This window comes from Pipistrellus kuhlii, unplaced genomic scaffold (genome assembly GCF_014108245.1).
Source record: "Pipistrellus kuhlii isolate mPipKuh1 unplaced genomic scaffold, mPipKuh1.p scaffold_m20_p_30, whole genome shotgun sequence".
In the NCBI taxonomy this organism is placed as follows: Eukaryota; Metazoa; Chordata; class Mammalia; order Chiroptera; family Vespertilionidae; genus Pipistrellus; species Pipistrellus kuhlii.
In genome coordinates, this window is record NW_023425530.1 from 3479922 (window position 1) to 3498794 (window position 18873).

The 18873-nt window shown below is 43.9% G+C and overlaps 1 protein-coding gene and 1 long non-coding RNA gene across 2 annotated transcripts; both read right to left on the reverse strand.

Annotated features, from left to right (window-relative positions):
- Positions 1-106: 106 nt before the first annotated feature.
- Positions 107-8677, reverse strand: LOC118731445 (cyclin-Y-like protein 1). The gene is made up of 4 exons (XM_036460094.2): positions 8501-8677; positions 5465-5634; positions 1329-1491; positions 107-318 (listed from the first exon to the last, which is right to left on the reverse strand). Exons 1-4 carry the CDS (start codon positions 8675-8677, stop codon positions 208-210), a joined length of 621 nt encoding a protein of 206 aa, XP_036315987.2. The 3' UTR covers positions 107-207.
- A 728-nt stretch (positions 8678-9405) lies between these two features.
- On the reverse strand, positions 9406-15577 carry LOC123653301. Its single transcript, XR_006743033.1, has 3 exons — positions 15477-15577; positions 12080-12115; positions 9406-9457 (listed from the first exon to the last, which is right to left on the reverse strand). It is a non-coding gene; the product is annotated as an uncharacterized LOC123653301 (long non-coding RNA).
- Between the last annotated feature and the right edge of the window lie 3296 nt (positions 15578-18873).

An 18873-nucleotide genomic window follows, 5' to 3' on the forward strand; every position in this document is an offset into this window, starting at 1 on the left:
ATCTGCAACCCAGTTACACATCCTTAGCTGGGAATCCAACCCAGGTGAGTGGGCTGATGCCCTAACCACTGGTAACAAGCAGTTAAAGAAACAGGGTGCCCCTTTGTTTCTTTAACTGCTTGTTACCACTGCTTTTTAGAAGGAGAGGTGGTATTTCTGTAGTTTTTGTAGATGAGGGTCTCATGATGTTATAAGCCCTCATTTTCTTCAGAGAGCATGGATTTGGTGCGTTGCCTGCGCTAAGAGATTGTCGGCGCTAAGAGATCTTTTTATAGCAGCTCTGCCCAGGTCTTTTTCTTGATAGCATCTGGAAATAGCCTAGGAAAGGAAACCAAATACAATTTAAAAAAGGGTTCCAACCTTTAATAAAAGCATCATTGATAGCCACCCACTCACACTCCTTTACATACAGTATAGTTCCTGCCCTTTGGGTAGCTGAGGTCTACACTGCCGGGCTCTGTGGATGCCTCTTTCTGCAAATTCACTTAGGAAGCCCCGTAAGGGATACAATTAGATTGCCAGAGCAAGGGAATTTAGAATTACTTAAATTCTGGGTTCTCAATGATGTCAAGGAGCAATATTATTTGTTGCCTGTACATCTGTTCCCTAAACATACTAAACATACACTTGGGCAACATCAGTGTTTTGTGAGCTATTCAAATTGTATCCAATCTTCATTAGTTATTACATACTCTAAGCAAATTTTAATGAGACAGGCATGTGCTGTACTTTATTGGAAGGTAGGGAAGGTCTAACGACTGAAGCATCATAAGGAACTATTTCACTTGTATGTTAATTATTGTAGAAAACATTTTATTCTAATGTGCCGTGAAGGTACCACAGAAAGCGTCCATTTTAAATGTATCCATTTCAGTTGCGAATTTTTTTTTTCCTTAAAAACAAAAAACAAACAAACAAAAAAACCTACTGAGAGACCTAGAGGGCTCTTGCTCTGCAGGGAGGGGTTGCAATGGTGACTCTTTTGGACATTCTGACAACAGCACCCTAGTAAGGGATTAGAGGCAATCGTGCCCTCTTGTGGACATTCAGAGAATGGCACCATAATTCTGAGTACAGCACCCTAGTAAGGAAGAAGTTGCACTAATGCTCTCTTGTGGACATTCTGAGAATGGCATCATAGTAAAGGAGGAGTTGCAATAACAATGATAAAAAAAAAAAAATGATGTGAAAGAGTTAATAAGCTCTTATTTAATGTGTTAATTTTTTAAAGCTTTCCATTTCCCTAATCATCGTTTCATAGAATTTATCAACAGATATTGGCTTAGGTGACAGACAGGAAACCCCACTTAGTGATCCCACAGCCTTACCTCTGGGTTCAGTGTTCTGCTTTGCAAAAAAGGTTCAAATAGATCGACCACGTTGTTTGCTTCGGCCATGTCTAGAAGGTCAAAGTAATATCTGGCATACGTATAGCTAGTAATTTTAATATCAAACCGAATGGAATGTAAAAAATGCATTTCTATCTCATTCCTAGGGGGAGAGGAGGAGACAAAACCAACACAGAACAACTTTAGTCAACCGCACTATCTTCAAAGATATCATTCTGAGCTACGAGGACGACTCTGAATTTTGTTTGAAACAAGTCCAGGTTACTCAGCTGTCCTAAGACTCTAATCATCAAGCAAGGTGCAGCTCTTTGAGGTCCTCCCTCCATCCCAGCACTTGCAGTTGGGAGAAGTGTGAAGAGGTGACTGCCCCTCCCCCTTTTGCTCTCGCACTGCTGACTGGGGGGCTCAGAGTCCCTGGAGTGCAGCTGTGGATTCATGCTCCTGGCTCACGGACCAGGGCCCGCTGTTGTGTTCAGAGGAAAGGACTGGTGTGTGCTGTTTCTTGGCCCTAACAAACCTGCAGGCATTTCCCCAGGCCCATCACAGGAAGGGCTTGTGGAAGCATAGAAGTACCAGCCAATGAAGCGGGCACATCACCAGGCAACAATGGATCCATGGGAAGCCACCACTGCTATCTGAGGGGGCAGCACTCTGGAGCCAACAAGGATTCTTCAAGTATAAATAAATACATAAATAAATAAACAAAGAAACCAAATAAATAAATCAGCCACGTATTATGGGAAAGGGGACCCCTCCCCTACCCAGTACATGGGACGAACAGCAAAAGACAAAAAGGAAGTTTCTGTTCACCTCACTCCCACTGGGTGAGAAATCGTCCCCATGCCAGGACCGGCTGCACTTTTTAAACTCTGGAGACAGAAACACGGAGGACAGATGACCTGGCTGGACTAGCCCCTTAAGGACCTGACCTCTGTCGAGCATGGAGTCAGACTCCGACCGTGTTCTCCCACGTGGGGCTGCCTCCTGCCCTGCTCAGCACCCCCACCCCTGCCCGAGCAGAGGGGGAGCCTGCCCACAGGGTGAGCTCAATAAAGTGCGAAAGGAAATCTGGGAGCAGTGCTTTGCGATGTGATGGACTCCTGTCACTTGCCGAGTAAATAAATATAACATCAGAGTAAATTGTTCTCCTTGCACAGCACTCCTGTGATAGAGTTAATTCCATAAAAATGACAAACAGCAGAACAATCCTGAGAGAGGCTTAAATTCTAACAAACCAGTTTTCTTGGTTTACCCACTGGACAGGCTGATGAAAGTGGATTTCTCCTGTATGGAGAGCAGTCAGAATAGGAACTGATAGAATTTAAAAAAAAAATGTATTTCATTGATTTTTTACAGAGAGGAAGAGAGAGGGATAGTTAGAAACATCGATGAGAGAGAATCATTGACCAGCTGTCTCTTGCACACCCCCTACTGTGGATGTGCCCGCAACCAAGGTACATGCCCTTGACCGAAATCGAACCTGGGACCTTTCAGTCCACAGGCCGACGCTCTATCTAATGAGCCAAACTGATTTCAGCAGAAATTTTCTTATTTGTTGAAATTTAAACCCCAAAGAACCTATTTCCAAAATTATTTTCCTATTCTTATGGCCTCAAGTCTATAGACACATAAATCAGATCATGTTTTGATAATCACCTAATCAGGATTTATTTCCTACAGGAATAAATAAAATTTACCACCCCTTCTATATTTTCTCCATTACTATCTTTTAATTGTGTACGAATACAGCCCCTTCATAGGATTAAGAGAGGTCTATTAATAGTTGCTTAATCATGGAAGAAAAGTATGACTACAGAATATGCATCTTCTGTTTGTTTATTTATTTTATTTTTAAAATATGTTTTTATTGATTTCAGAGAGGAAGGAAGAGGCAGAGAGAGATAGAAACATCCATGATGAGAGAGAATCATAGATCGGCTGTCTCCTGCAAGTCTCCCACTGGGGATCGAACCCATAACCCAGGTATGTGCCCTTGACTGGAATCAAACCTGGGATCTTTCAGTTCACAGGCTCTATCCACTGAGCCAAATCGGCTAGGGCTATTTTTTATTATTTTCTTAATGGTAAGTTGAACAGCCTACTATTTACAGTGAAATTTTCTGAATATCAGCTGCTCTGTTTTATTTATGCATCACACATAGGTGTTGGGAAGTTTTAAGAAAAGCTGATAGACATGAATTTTCAATTTAGATGCAAAATGTGACCATTCCAAATGGTAGCCAACAACAGGGAGATGAAACCAATGTACACTAAACACGGGTGTAATGCCTTCCACCCTGCAAAGGCCATAAACAAAAGCAGCCTGTTGTTCCCAGAGCTCCTGCGTGCCTCTGTTCATGCACAGAAAGCACTGTTTACAACTAGCCATCCTGGCCCCGACCCCGCTGCCCGGGAGCTCCCAGGAGTGAGAACCCACACTTCGCCCTGCGGTTCCCTGACTCTGTCCCTCTAACCACAGCCCAGGCAGCGGAGCTGCGGGTGTGGAGAAAAGTTCAGCTGCCGTCATCGGGGGCACGAATATAAAATTTCCTGCCTCCAAGGGCCGGCTTTGAAGGCTGACGACAGTGCTGACCAAAGTCACTTGAGCTTCTGCATCTTCCTACAGTGCTCCCATTTATGTCAGTCATCATTTGCTGTCAAAATGGCTGCCAAGTTGCTGCCAGCAAGGTCACCATGACTCCTCAGTTGGCACCGTTATCAAAGGGGTCATTTTCACCAAAAGCCACTCTGCCAGCTGCTGGCCGTCTCCATCCCTTCCCTGAGGGGCCTGTGGCCTCCCCACAGCTGTCCATGTGCACGTGGGTGGTTCTGCAGGAGCATCACCCAGAGTCCTGAGCAAAGGCTCCAAAACCAGACTCCTGCCTCTGCCCCTGAGGATCTTGACCTTCCTGAGCTCTTCCACAGAGTGAAGAGGTGTGCCTTCACCTGACCCTAAGGGCCGCCCACAAAGACACCCTCCCTGTCAGCAGGTGGGCGCTCTGAGAGTCTGCTGAGCTCCCTCTGTGGCTCATCCCGCCGTCCACCCCCAGAGCCCCCACAGCAGCCCGTGTGGCCAGACCGAAAGCCCTCCGTGATGCTGGTGTTTCCCTTTCATGCCATCTCGAAGGGGCCCCGCATGGTTAGCCTACGACCCCCACAAGGCACTGCTGTGGCTGCTCAGAGCCCGGGAAACTCTCCCATGGGGTGGGGCCTGGGCGATGCCCAGTGAGGATTCTCTGCTGTCTGAGAGGAGGGAGGAGCTGCCAAAGTCATCGGACCTATTTGTAAACACGTGCAATTCTCTTAAAAGGGCAGGAGAGCGCACAGAGGTCTGAAACCTTCATAGGGGCCCCGTTTTCTTCCATGGTTTTCTGAACAAGGGAACTTCAGGTGAAAAGGAGGGAAAGACCAGTGAAGTGTGTGGGTCAGACACAGGATACAATGTGTGGGTCAGCTTTAAGCTGTGACCCTCAATAGGCTAGAGGCCCTAAGATTTCGCGTCAAACATTTATTTCAAAGCCAGTGTCTGTCCCTTAAAATAATAGACTGGAACTGGAAGATGGCTTTAAGAAAACCATGAAGAGCCGAAACTGGTTTGATCAGTGGAGAGAGGGTTGGCCTGCAGACCAAAAGGTCCCAGGTTCGATTCCAGTCAAAGGCATGATGTACATTGCTTGTGGGCACATCCCCACTGGGGGAAGTGCAGGAGGCAGCTGATCGATGTTTCTCTCTCATCGATGTTTCTAGCTCTCTATCTCTCTTCCTTCCTTTCTCTGAAATCAAGAAAAAAAGAAAGAAAGAAAGCCACAAAGATAGTTATTGAACTGTTGTTCTGGTAGCTAGCTTGTAAAATGTTTGTAAAAAAAAAACACCAGAGAAACACATTTCAAATTACTATGCACGTTTTGCAACAATACATCAAGACCAACTAATTAATGACCAGGAATGTGAATTGGTGTGCAAAAGCTGGATAGAAAGAAAAATGTAGTTTTATGCCCATTTCAGTTCTCTGCACTATGTAACCTTTAAAAATATTTCTTGACATGTAAACTTTATGGGGGCACATGGGGTATGGGAAAAGGGTTAGGAGGTTTACCCAAACATTACAAACGCACATGTCCTCGGCTGTAATGATGTTATTGATGACCTGGCAGTAGTCCATGCTCCACACAGCCTGTTTGTTCCAGTACTCATATGCAAGAAGAGCGGATCCCACAAGTATTCTCCTCCAATTGGTGGGACACAAGTCCATATTTCTATAGTCCAAGAGCCTTTCCACAAAAATCTGCAAAAGTAGGGCACCGGTCTTTCACTTTCTGTCAGTGTAAATGCTTGATAAGAAGTGTTAGAAGCCCTGGTTTGGCTCAGTGGATAGAGCATCGGCCTGTGGATTCAAGGGTCCTGGGTTCGATTCTGGTCAAGGGCATGGTTGCTTACTACTGGCCTTGGTCAGGGGCATGTGGGAGGCAACTAATGGATGTGTCTCTCTCACAACAGTGTTTCTCTCTGTCTCTCTCTCTCCCTTCCACTCTCCCTAAAAAAAAAAAAAAAAAAAAAAAAAAAAAAAAAAAAAATCAATGGAAAAAAATATCCTCGTGTGAGGATTTAAAAATAAAATAAAATTATAATATTTAAAAAACATAGAAAAAAGAAGTGTTAGAAATGACATATTTGATCCATTTTTGAAATTCCTTTCCCCCCCCTCTTTGTTTATCTTCACGGGAGGTGGGGAAAGAGAGACAGGCAGAGAGAAAAACATCTATATGACAGAGACACATCGTTAAGTTGCCTCCCACACTTGCCTGATTGGGGAGGGAATCGAATCTGCAACCCAGGTGGGGGCCCTAGACCAGGAATGAAACCCATGATCCTTTGGTGCATGGGCCACTGTTCTATCCACTGAGCGGCCTGGCAAGGGTGAAATTCCTTCTATCCTTAGTTCTACTGACTCTGCTTGGCCAGCCAAAGCCAGAGGCCAAGTCATAGTTGTAAACCCGACACTTCTGTTGCCCACTTTGTCCATGGGAACGTTCAGGAATGAATGACATGTTAGCACAGGACGTCCTAAGCAATGCATAGGGCTGTTATTACCTTCCCTCTTGTGAAGGGGCAGATAGAGAGCCAGGATTGATCCAAGTTGTTCGACAAACACTTGAGTGCCTACAGGTGCCGTGCGTCCTACCTGGCTCGTATTTCTGCGGTGATCTTACTTTCATAACTCTGGAATATCTAAATCCCTGGGAAAGCCGGACACATTGCTATCTTTTCACAGTAACTAGCCCTTTTGTGGGACGAGCTGGAGATAAAATCTGGTGCCCAGGTCGCCTCCCAGAGGCTGCTGTGGGGCAGCAGGACAGGCAGTACACACAGGTGAGCTGCAGGCTGGTCTGTGCATCTGCCCGCGTTCCTGTCTTAATGCCTCTGGGAGGAGCACGGCAAACAAAGGCCAGCCCTCCTCCTGCCCCTCATGCTCACATCCCCAGGGTCCCTGTGGGCCCAGCGGCTCTGTCTCACATGAGCTGAGGCGCCCTCGGTGCTGTTGGTCTCAAGGGGGAGACAGAGCTGCCAGGCTCTGTCCCTGGGGCTCCGCTCACCCTGCCAGGCAGCCAGGGAGGCTCCTGATGCCTTTGCCACGCGCTCAGGGTCTCCTCTCCCAAGCACTGGGCGAGGCAGCAGCCAGGAGGCCATAGGCTCAGCTGTGATTTCTTGTTACCTCAGAGCACGGCTTCAGAAGAGTGCATGTGCCATTTGACAAAAAGACAAAAGTTCCATTTAAACATATGTTTACCGTCTGAAGGTTATCAGATGATTTGCCAAACGGAAGGGACGTGTCCCGGGAAGTGGCTAGGTGGTGGGAAAACCACGCAAGGACTACCAACGAGAAGCCCAGACAAGGGAGGGCCAGGTGTGCGTGGTCCAGCTGCTGAGTGCTGCCCAGAGCGTGCTCAGCCCAGCAGGATCCACAGGATGCCTGCTCTTTGCCATGGTTCTCTCTCCCGCCACTCTTTGTTCCCGTGCTTGTCCTGCATGTGAACAGCCACTCTTACTTCCCCGCCTCTAGCTCAGATTCTCGCTCTCATTCCCTCTATTTAAACAATTGAGAGACACTGCTTCTCTGCTGGCTCCCAGGAGCAAAGCTTAATGTGTCCACAAAAAACTCCCCGTCTTCCAACCTAGATGCCCTCCCTCCTGTGTCACTCAGCTCTCCCCACAAAAGCACCGCTCCTGCCTTCCCCCTGCGGGTGCTCGGTTCTCCAGAGGGAGGGCAGCTCCATGACAAGGCCTGTGTCTCACTGGGTGCCCGCTGAGGTCTCCATTCAGAAACACAAGCGGCCTCTCCAGAGCAGTACCTGATGCTCAAGGGGAGGCACTGCCCTCAGTGTTCTTTCCCTCTGACCCTGCAGCGGACTTTCCCCTCAGGTTGGCTGTGGGGAGGAGCAACACATCTCACCACGTCTCACTAGCATGGCACCTATTTCCAATGACAAAACATTAACAGAGGAATTCTGTGCAGATGATGCAAAAGTCCTTACGCAGCTGTAGCTTAGCCGGCAGCTAGCAAAGCCTCCCAGGTGCTACTGGCTCTCTCCTCCTGGGCGACTGGCAGGCAGGCCCCGGAGGACAGGGGAGTGGGTTAGCACCCATCACTGAAGGAACAGAGAACCAGGGCTCCAGTTCCCAGTCAGGACGCACAGGAGAACTGCTCGGGGAATACAGCCTGGGACTCAGCTCAGTCCTCACACAGCCAGCTTGTCCCAAGGCCAATGGTTTGTTACTGCGTCTATCCTACCCGACCAGCACACCGTGTGTATGTGTGTGAGTGTGTGTGTGTGTGTGTGTGTGTGCACGCGCGCGTGCACGCACTGCATGCACCTGTGTCTCCTGTGGGTCGGGGGGTGAGGTTGGGGGAAGTTGGGGGAGAAACGGAGATCTCCCTTCACGTCTCCAGTAGAAACTGTTTGTGGTGGAAACGGCAATGGTAACATTTTCAATCCCGACGATTATTTCGCCCCACTGTGTGGGGTTTACTACCTTTAATAGCTTCTCTTAACCAAATTCTGAGGGTCATGTCAGGAGCCTACTTTGGTTTGCAAAGCAGGACCACAGGCTGTGTCAGGACAGACAAGCAGCCTGTGGAAGAGCTGTCTTACCAAGGTCACAACCACACACTCAGCGGTGAGGTGCTCAGCACTGAAAAGGCCGCAGACAAATCTGTAGACAACGTGCAGTTCAGGGTTCTGCAATGAGCAGGCCTGTGTGTTCCGTTCGTGCTGCAAGAGAAAAGGCCGTCTAAGTGCCCACTGAAGGACATACGTAAGAACTCGCATGCTAGCAGCTTCCACTGTGCCCACCGGGCCCTACATCACTTTGATTGGCTGACATGTCTTTTAGTCTTTGAAGTATAAACAGTGGATCTTAAACAACACTGATTCTCCACTCATCAGCTATTGGACACAAATACAGGAACAGCCTGAACACAGTTATGTATGTCTCCCTCCCCACAGAAGTCGACCTAAATGTAAACTACGTTTAGGCCCATGTCACCCTTCTCTGCAACCAGCTCTGAAAACACATGGTCACGCTCCTGTGACCCCGAGACTCTGGCTGTGCCGCGCTCCTCAGGGGGCGCCAGCTACATGTCGCTGCAGAGCCTCAGAGGAGGGAAGTTGGAAATTGCTGTCATTTTAATTGGTTTAAAATTTAAATACTTGTCTCAGTTTTTTCATAGAGTCTTAACCTTTTAGGTTTATTTACAGACATTTGTATTGTTTGATGCTCCTCAAAATATCATTAAGAAAGATAACGTTGGGGGCACATTTACTCACTTTAGCTCTCTGACTATACAAAGCTGTGGCTCAGTTCTTACTGACGTGTCCCTCACACAAGACTCCTTTTGTAAAATCATTAGCTACCACATGCAGTGGGGAAGAAGACCACTTTGGCTTCAAGCCGGAGGAAGTAATTTTCTCCTAATAATTCATTTCACAGCAGATCGGTATGAAATAAACACCACAGTATGAGAGGCAAATAGAACCTCAATGAAAATGACACTTACTCTGAAGGGGTGCCTTCTCTCATCGAAAATATGCAAGGTTCTATCTTGAACTCTGTAAAACATGAATATGCATTTAACAATTAATTCGGGGATTGTGAGGATCTTAGTAACACATCATCTAGGAGGGAGAGGGGTTCAGGGGGAAGCTTAACTTTCAACAGAGCAGTTTTACAAACTGGTGTCTTGTAAAACTGCTCTGTCAGAGGGTTTCCTGGCCTCTTTTTACTCAGCGCATCAAACTCTGTGCCATGTTTTCTGCACTGAGCAGCTGGAGTTGCCTACAAAACACTGACTTTCCCTGACAGGCAATGCCGGCAACCCAAATACATTTCCATCCCTCCAGCTCACATTGGAATGCCCAGGGACACTCGATAAAGCATTAGTGTTGGGCAAGGATGTCTTTAGAATTTTAATTCATGTGGAAGTGACATTCATGTTTTTCCACTTATCATTCTCCTGTATTATATTATTATTGTTATTTTTTTCTTATATCTGTTAGAAGTTTGAATTAAAAAGGTGTCTTTCTATTTAAAAGTGAGCAGTCTTTTCACTGAAATGTTCTCCGCACTAAAACACTCCGCTCATTGGAACCAGTGAGCTCTGCAGGCCACCGGGGAGGTTCCCTTTGACCCGTGGTCGGCAAACTGTGGCTCCCGAGCCACATGTGGCTCTTTGGCCCCTTGAATGTGGCTCTTCCACAAAATACCACGGCCTGGGCGAGTCTAATTTGAAGAAGTGGCATTAGAAGAAGTTTAAGTTTAAAAAATTTGGCTGTCAGAAGAAATGTCAATCACTGTACTGTTGATATTTGGCTCTGCTGACTAATGAGTTTGCCGACCTCTGACCAAGTAGGCTATTTTTCAGGAGGCCCCTGCGGCCAACATGAATGTTATAGGAACATTCGGCATTGCCGGAGTCTACACTAACTTTGCAATGTTGTAGAAAAGCAAAGATGAGCAAGACTAGCTTGTGAGCATGAAGGAAAGCAGTGGTACCACACTGTGCTGGCAGTCAGTGTATTGTTCACTGCCGCTTGCAGTTGGAAAAGTAATTCTGCCTTACCTAAGGACATCCTTGACAAAAAGGAATAGTATGAAACGTTGATCCTGTTTTCACATTCTCACTAGGGGGAGAGTGTGCTTGAAGCACTTCTGCATACTGAAATGTGGTTGTGTTAAGGAAAAGCCCTTGTGCCTTAGCTATGAGCAGAAAAAGCCAGCTTTTCCTTAGAATTATCTCTTTATTTGAGAACACAACTGTCATTCTCTCAAAAGTAAAAAGTGAGCCTGTCACTTCAAGAAAAATAAATTGTCTATTTATCAAGCTCTCAAGCTAAAAATCAGCATTTGGGAAAACATGGGCTGTCCTTTTTGTTCTTTGTTTCTGTTTCAGAGAAACAGAGTTAGAGGTGGGGTGGGGGTGGGGTGAGAGAGAAGAAGAGTCACATCGATTTATTGATCCACTTACTTTTGCACATTCATTGGTTATTTTTTGAATGTGCCCTGACCGTGGATCAAAACCATGATTTTGACATATTGGGACAAAGCTCAAACCAACAGAGCTGTTCGACCAGGGCCAAAATGTGTGCCTTGCTCTGTCTGCTTGGCAGCTTTTCAATACTTAAAAGATTTTCCTGGCAAGATTGGTGGTGATACTCACGAAAGGGAGGTTTGGACACTGTGGTAAGAAAGTGGAAATGACTAATTCATAACACTATCATAACATAAGGAAAAAGTGAAAGATCCATTTAGTTTGAACTTAACAAAGTACCTCCTGCAAGTGCATGGGTATGATTTAAATTTCCATTGTAACTAATTTAAAAATGCCAGCAATTGTGGACTTTTGGGCCAATATCAAAGGATAATCACAAGGATAAGCAACATGATCTGAGGCTTTGTAAAGGCAGCTTTTTCTAGCCAGATAACTACATGGGGCTGGGTCTTCATACTCCTTCTTCAAAGCAAAGGATTAAAGTGATTGAAGTAATGGCAAATGACTGAAGACAGAATATGCATGAGCATCAGGTGTCTTCAATAAAGACAGAGGTTAAAAATATTTGCAAAAAAGTAAATTAGTGACACATGTCCACTCAAATTTTGGTATGGAAAATAGTTATTTTTCATATTGTCTTGCATATTATATCCTGTAGTGGGCAAGACAATCCACCATAATAAAGGATTATCTAGCTCAGAATTTCAGTAATGCTATTCAAAACTGTTTAAAAATACAGTGGATTTATATTTTAAAGCTCCATTTTAATTTCTAATACAGTAAATATCAAGATAACCTACATAAACAAATACTCGTTGGGATCCTCAATAACTCAAGTGTTATGGGTCTTAAGACAAAAACAATTAATTCACTTCAATCCTATACAATAAAAGGTAATATGCAAATTGTTCCCTGGACCGGGAGTTCGACCACAGTTCGATCAGGGGGCAGGGCTGGCCCACCAACCGCCTAGGGTCCCTGCCCCTAGCCGGCCCATCCTGATTGGCCCTGATCAGGGCCAGCCTGCTGGACCCCATCTGTGCACAAATTTGTGCACTGGGCCTGTAGTAATATAACAAAAAGCACTCTATAGCTTGCTGCAAAACTGTCTACTACCTAACACTCAATTTGATATGTTATTATTTTGATTAGCTAGAATAACAATACAGGTTTTAAAACTCACCTGTGCTTTATGATGTAATATATGGTCAAACTCATACTGTGAAAGGAAAAAGAATTGTAACAATTGAGTTTATTATGTTAGGTTTGAGGACAATTGTTAATGGTTTGGGGGAAGCGGGAAGACCATCCTAGCAGTCCAGTGGCCTTAAAATCCTCATTCTCATCAGTATCATATAATGGGACTTTGACCCTTGTTTTAGCTATTTTGCTGTTTCACATACAGTACTCAAGATTGTACACCTACTTTGGCCCCATGCTGTACATGTTAGTACACACTCCCTCATCATTTTCCCTTGTACCCATAGGACCTTTCATCCTGTACATGTTATATGTATTTGGGCACATGCTTAAATTTAAGCCATACAGTAGTCATTGTACTTTTAAAAAAAGTTGTTAGGCCTTGCATTTCAGTTGCTTTATTACACTATCCACCACCCACCCATTTTCCATTATTTTCCTAGAAATAAATAAAATGCTCTGTACAAAAAAAAAAAGTTTAACATCACTTTTACATAATTATTAGGAAGTTGAGTGACAAGTGTAAGAGCCCACAACATTAGTAGATCTAGCTATCCTGACACAAGCAATGCTAACAACACAGCACAATGCTTCACAGTGTAATGTTAATAATACTTATGTCCTAATTAGATTACATGAAATTTTCAAGATCAGGTGCAAGTTCTCAGATCCTGTGTAAGTGTCTGGATGTGTAAGTCATTCACAGGAGTGGTGTCATAGCAACAAAGGGGGCCTCGTAGTTAAGGGATAAGCTTCTTCCCTTTGCCTTCCGTGTCTAAAAGCTCAAGTTCACTGACGTCATAACTGGGTCTGTGGAATATGAGTTGCTGTAAAAAGGCCTGTAACACCGCGAGCATCCGAGGGGAATACCTCTTTTGGGCTTCAAACAGCTTCATCTTCAAACTGACTTTCAAGTCACAGAATTGGAAGCACAGAAGCAGAGAAGGACCACTGAACCTTAGGTGACATTTAATCCAACAGCCTATTTTACTGGTAAGAAAACCGAGGCTGAAACTGACTTGCTCCAGGTCCTGCACACAGCTAGGAGCCCCTCTCTCTCCTCCGCTCTAACCAGGCAGAGGCCCCTGAGCTGGGCTGTTCCCTGGGATCCTCTGAGGAGCTGGAGACACTGCCCACCTCCACCAAGAGATGCACAGCCCTCACTGGTGTTGGGAAGACATGAGGGTTTATAAAGCTCCCAGGAGCTGCAATGTGCTCCAGAGTTGAAAACACACGACTTAGGGTAAGAGCAGAACCTACTGGATGCTTTTGCCCAGGTGATCATGCCTCACAGTTTTCCTGGGCCCATCAAAGGTTGTGACATTGAGACTGTGTTGGGCAGGGGGTGAAATGCATGCATGTAGAGACATACATTTTTAGAAAAGCTGTGTAAGACTGCACCCCATTGGGAACAATGTACCATGATGAACATTTTTCAAAATCACTCTCAAAAGTCAACTAGCTCTGTTAATTTTCTCAACAAACCCTTATTTCACCAATAGCGAATCTGGGGAATGACCATTTTCAAAACTGAAGGATGGCAAATGAAAATTTATTGCATTTCCTGAATTAGACTAATTTGGAGAAAGAAGCATGAAACCTACTTGTCTGGGCAAGGCTAACCTTTAATTATTCTGTAACATCAGAGTCTTTTGAATTTGAAAGAAGCTACAGAATGTATGCAAAGTTGAATGGTGTCATTCTTTACTCCAAGATTTCGTGTCTTGGCTGAATAAAAACATTCAGTGATTACTCAGTAGGTCCCAAAACTTAGAAATTTAAGAGAGAGATGGGGCTCAGTTTTTCTGAAACACAATTTGATCCCAACTACTGTTATAAGTGAGAGGAAAAAAGACATATTACTATAATTGTGAACTTGCTATTTTTAACTAAACTAGAAGCTGCTAACAATTTCATTGGAAAAAGTTGGTACATTATAAAAATGACATTTTAAAACTAACTATGGGTTTAAGGATGAAAAATACAATTAAAGGTGAATGTATTAATACTGTCAGGGAGCATTTCCCAAACCGTGTTCTGGAAAAGCAGCACTCGAATTCCAGGGACACTGGTCATGTACCTTGGACAACCCCCATGGGAGCCAGGAAGCTGGTCAGTATATGTATTTTGTCTCTTAAACAAGCTTAGAAGTTTCATCTTTGGATGTCTTTATTTATTTTTATTTTTTAAAATATATTTTATTGATTTTTTTACAGAGAGGAAGAGAGTGGAATAGAGAGTTAGAAACATCGATGAGAGAGGAACACTGATCAGCTGCCTCCTGCACACACCCCACTTGAAATGTGCCCGCAGCCAAGGTACATGCCCTTGACCAGAATCGAACCTGGGACCCTTCAGTCTGCAGGCCGACGCTCTATCCACTGAACCAGTTTCAGCTTAGGGTGTCTTTAAAGTTCATCTCCAATGATAGGCTATGGGGAAATTAATAAATACTTTTCATCAGCATAACACTGCTCATGGCTGCTTAAGTATAAACCTGCCTAAAGCTATACAGGAATCATTAGATTTAATATAGCTATGAAATTAAAACTTCAGTTGAACACATTTCACTCACAAAGGAATTAGCTTGAAACATTGTTCTTTAAGACCGATGTGATACATCCCCTTTTGGGGGGTAGGAAGGGAAAGTAAATTTCTATACAGAAATAGAGCTGAAAAAAATGTACAATGGGAAAAACCTGACAGAATCCCATTAACTTTTAATCCAGATACACTTTGGTGCCAGTAGGGGACAAGCTCCTTCTTGCAAGAGTAGCTTTCAAAGGGCAGTGCACTGCTTTAGGCCCATGTCCCATAAAGAAATAAGTTTTAATAGAAACACCCCATAAAAAGCACCTCTTGCTGAGGCTGGTTTGGCTCAATGGATAGAGCGTCAGCTCGGGGACTGAAAGGTCCCGGGTTCGATTCCGGTCAAGGGCATGTACCTTGGTTGCGGGCATATCCCCAGTAGGGGGTGTGCAACAGGCAGCCGATCGATGACTCTCTCGCATCAATGTTTCTAACTCTCTATCTCTCTCCCTTCCTCTCTGTACAAAATCAATAAAATATTTAAAAAAAAAACAAAACACCTCTCCGTTTCATTATGGTCAGCAATGTCTTAAAAACAGAAAAGAACAAGACTTTGGGGGGTGGGAGGGTTCCTTATTTGCTAACTGGCTTTCCCTTCTTCCTCTCACTCTAATGGTAACATGGAAATGGAAATTTCATACTTAGGTCCTTGACATCAATAGATAATTGACACCAGTTTCTTAACCTGGTCACCGAGAAGGACCACAAAGTGGCTGAAACTATGGAGAAGTAGGGTGCTGTCGGCAGAAGGGGGTCTGCCACTCAGCTTGTGGCAACCCAGCGGGACTCACGATTGGATGGTGGTTTTCAAATCCGGCTGTCTGAGGGCATCGTCGGGGAGAAACACCGTGGGGCATGACCTGTATCCTTTAGCAAGGTGCGCTGGCCATTCCTGACGTAGAAGGAAAGAGAAGCAAATGCAAGCATGTATGTTAAATCAATAAAAGTGTCTGCTTTTTCTCTCGGTTAAAATGTCAAACAATTAAGCAGTAAGATTTTTCTTACGGTCCATGAACTGCTTGAGTGTGATGTCATGTGCAGCTCTATTTAAACCCAATAGAGAGTCTAACTTCCACAGAGAAGATGTGAGGAATGGCTAATAAAATGCTGCCTTTCATAAGTACCTATAAGCAAACTTGGCAAACCCCTGTTATAAACCCCCTTTATAATAGTGTAAAATGTTTAGAATAAGACTTCTGTGTGTGTGTGTTTTTCTTAAGAGAGCAAACATACTAAGATTTCCTACTTCTCTTATTCATTTATTACACTTAAGTGCAATGCATTAAAGAATAAAAAATCACAAGCATTTTGTTGCAGTAAATGAAAGCCAGTCATAAATATTAGTTCAGAGACAGAGAGACAAACAAGCATGTTTGGTCAGAGGTGTGTGTGAGCCAGGGCTGCCCATTTGCTGACAAGCTGGGACCACAGGTCTCTCTGAGCCTCACTTTCCGCAAAACCAGATAAACAACTTCCATAAGTCAACTCTCACTTCATGTTTAAGGAACACTGTCATTACACTACTCAAGTGAGAACCCCAGAGAATAGATTCCATTCATTTCTAAATGCTAGTTCTGTTCTCTTGGCCATCTGACCTCAGCTCCATCTGCCTCACTCCGGCTGTGCTCTCTGCTGACAAGGCCTCTTCCTCCTTGTCCAGCAAGCTTCCCTCCTCCCGTCTACCTCCAGGATTCCCTCACCAGCAGCCACACCACCCAACTTCTCTCCTGCACACCCCCACAGCTGAGTGGCCCCTTGTCACATGGCATCAACTGCTGACAGGGTGCCCCTCCCATAGAAACTAAGCTTCTCCAGGGAAGGGATGACTCTGACTCCTCTCCTGCTTCTAGCCGCTGAGCACAGAACCTGGGACAAAGTGGCAGTGTGAGTGGCAAGTTCTTTACATCATTTACATCTGGGCGTGCATCTCACTGCAGATACAACTTAGAATTCATCTGCAGTGGTACTGGAGAGGTGACAAGAAAAGGTTTGAGAACCTTCAGAGAACCAACTATCCTTAAGACACTTTAGAAGTACCCATTTATTTGAGAAATACCCATTGATTTGTAAAGAGCCCAACAATTCAGCAATAATCAAATATTGATATCACCTGAACTATGTTTTGACAATTCTCTTCCTTAAAGTAAGGCCAATAACTAATCATTGTAAATAGCTGAGAATAACAATAGCATTTTTGAATATCAGAAAATACCAATAACTTTCATATGCTTGGTTTTGTTGTTTTTTAAAAATAATTCAGATGAGCCATCCTTCCTCATGTCATAGGAAATAGTTTTGTTCATGCTGTCATACTTTCCCACCAGCACCCCCCACAAACGCACAAGACATTAGGCCGGGGAATAATCTACTTGATGCCTTTTAAAATACAGAGCATTTTAACATTGCCAGTAGCCTATAATCAGAAACATCCATATAGTATATAAAACATCATTTTGCTTGTTTCAATTGTTTCACTGCAAAGCCACTTTTTCCTCATTAATCAGAAGTTCCAGTCTATATATATATATATAGTGATATTTAAAAAAAATATATATATATATAGTGATACTTTAAAAATATATATATATTTTAAAGTATCACTATTTGAAGGAATACATCCTCCTTCAATCTAGAATAACTAGGAAAATAGAAGAAATTGATGAAACCTACAATGAGAAACCTATAAATAAAGTCCATGCAATTGGTATCCGTCCATTATAGTCATTAGAATGACAGCAGACAACTTTTACATCAAGCTATTACTTTCTTACTTAACTCTTTAACTGTTTACTTACATCATTGTTCTTCCTCTTCTCTTGTTCTAAGAATAAAACAAATTAACTGATCAGTTCTGATACAAATACCATAGAAAAATAACAGAGGCCTACTATCTGAGAAACTACCATACAAAAATGAGAAAAAAATTTATTCCATTTTAAATACAACAAATTTTAGAGTTTGGATTACCTGGAAAGATGAGACCCTAGTAAAATAAAAAAACTTAGTGTTTTTGTTTTGTTTTGTTTTTACTTTTGACCTAACATATCTCCTATATTAAGTACAAATGAAAGACTCTCCATGTAGAAGAAAAAGCAAAGCAAATTAGACCAAGTGAGAAACGTAGCTCGTGAAAAAGTGTAGCTGGTGCATATCTGAACCTCTACCCAGTAGTGGCATCTGATTGTACAGTTATACCCACCTCACTTGAACCACCAGGATTTAACAGTTGACGCTCTGAGAACCAGTTTCTGGCCAGGCACTAGTCCCAGGCTCATGAGATTCCCTGGAAATGACTTGAACTACTCATTGGTAATCAACTAAAATACCTTACTAAAAACAAATGGGTCTCTACTCAGTTGGAAAGTAGCCTATTTAAATGTACATTTTAAAATGAGTGCTAGCTTAGTAGCCCTGGTTGGAGTTGCAGTTTGTTGGGCATTGTCCCCTGCACCAAAAGGTTGCCAGTGTCATTCCCAGTTAAGGACACGGGCCTGTGTTTTGGGCTTGATCCCTGGTAGGAGGAAGTGTGTAGGATGCAGCAGATCAATATTTACTCTCACATCGATGTTTCTCTCTCTCACGCTCTCTTTTCAACAATCACTAAACTATTTTAAAAAAAATTTATAAAATAAAACGAATATGCTAGCCTAAATTGCACATGTCTACAGCACACAATGCCATTTTGCTCTCACAAAGGCCAGAGGAAGAATAAAAACTCTGAATAGGGTCTTGGGCTGTACCGTTTCCCGTACTGCCCCCTATGGTGTGGGATGGGCACCACAGAAACAGTCCCTTATGAGGGAAGAGAGGGCCATGTCCTAGCTTTTCCTTTACTGTCTCCACTCTACTGCGAGTCACCCTACGGCTCTGGAGGAAACTGAGAAACACAGCGATCCTAACCACAAGCGACCAGCTTAAAACAAGAAAAATACACACACACCCCATGAACACGTGGATAGGACAGCCCTTGCTTTATTGTGCTGCACTACCTCAGATATAACAGAACCCTCATTCCTTGTACTTCTGCTGTCATAACTAACTGAAAAACCTGGCCACCCATGGCTTTTCCAGCAAGTAAACTCAGTGGAACAAAGCATTGAGGAAAGTCAGCAGGCAAGCGGGAGTGTCAAAATCCTACCTTGCTGCTCAGGTAGTAAAGAGGGAAAAACATCTGGGTGCAAGGGGGAA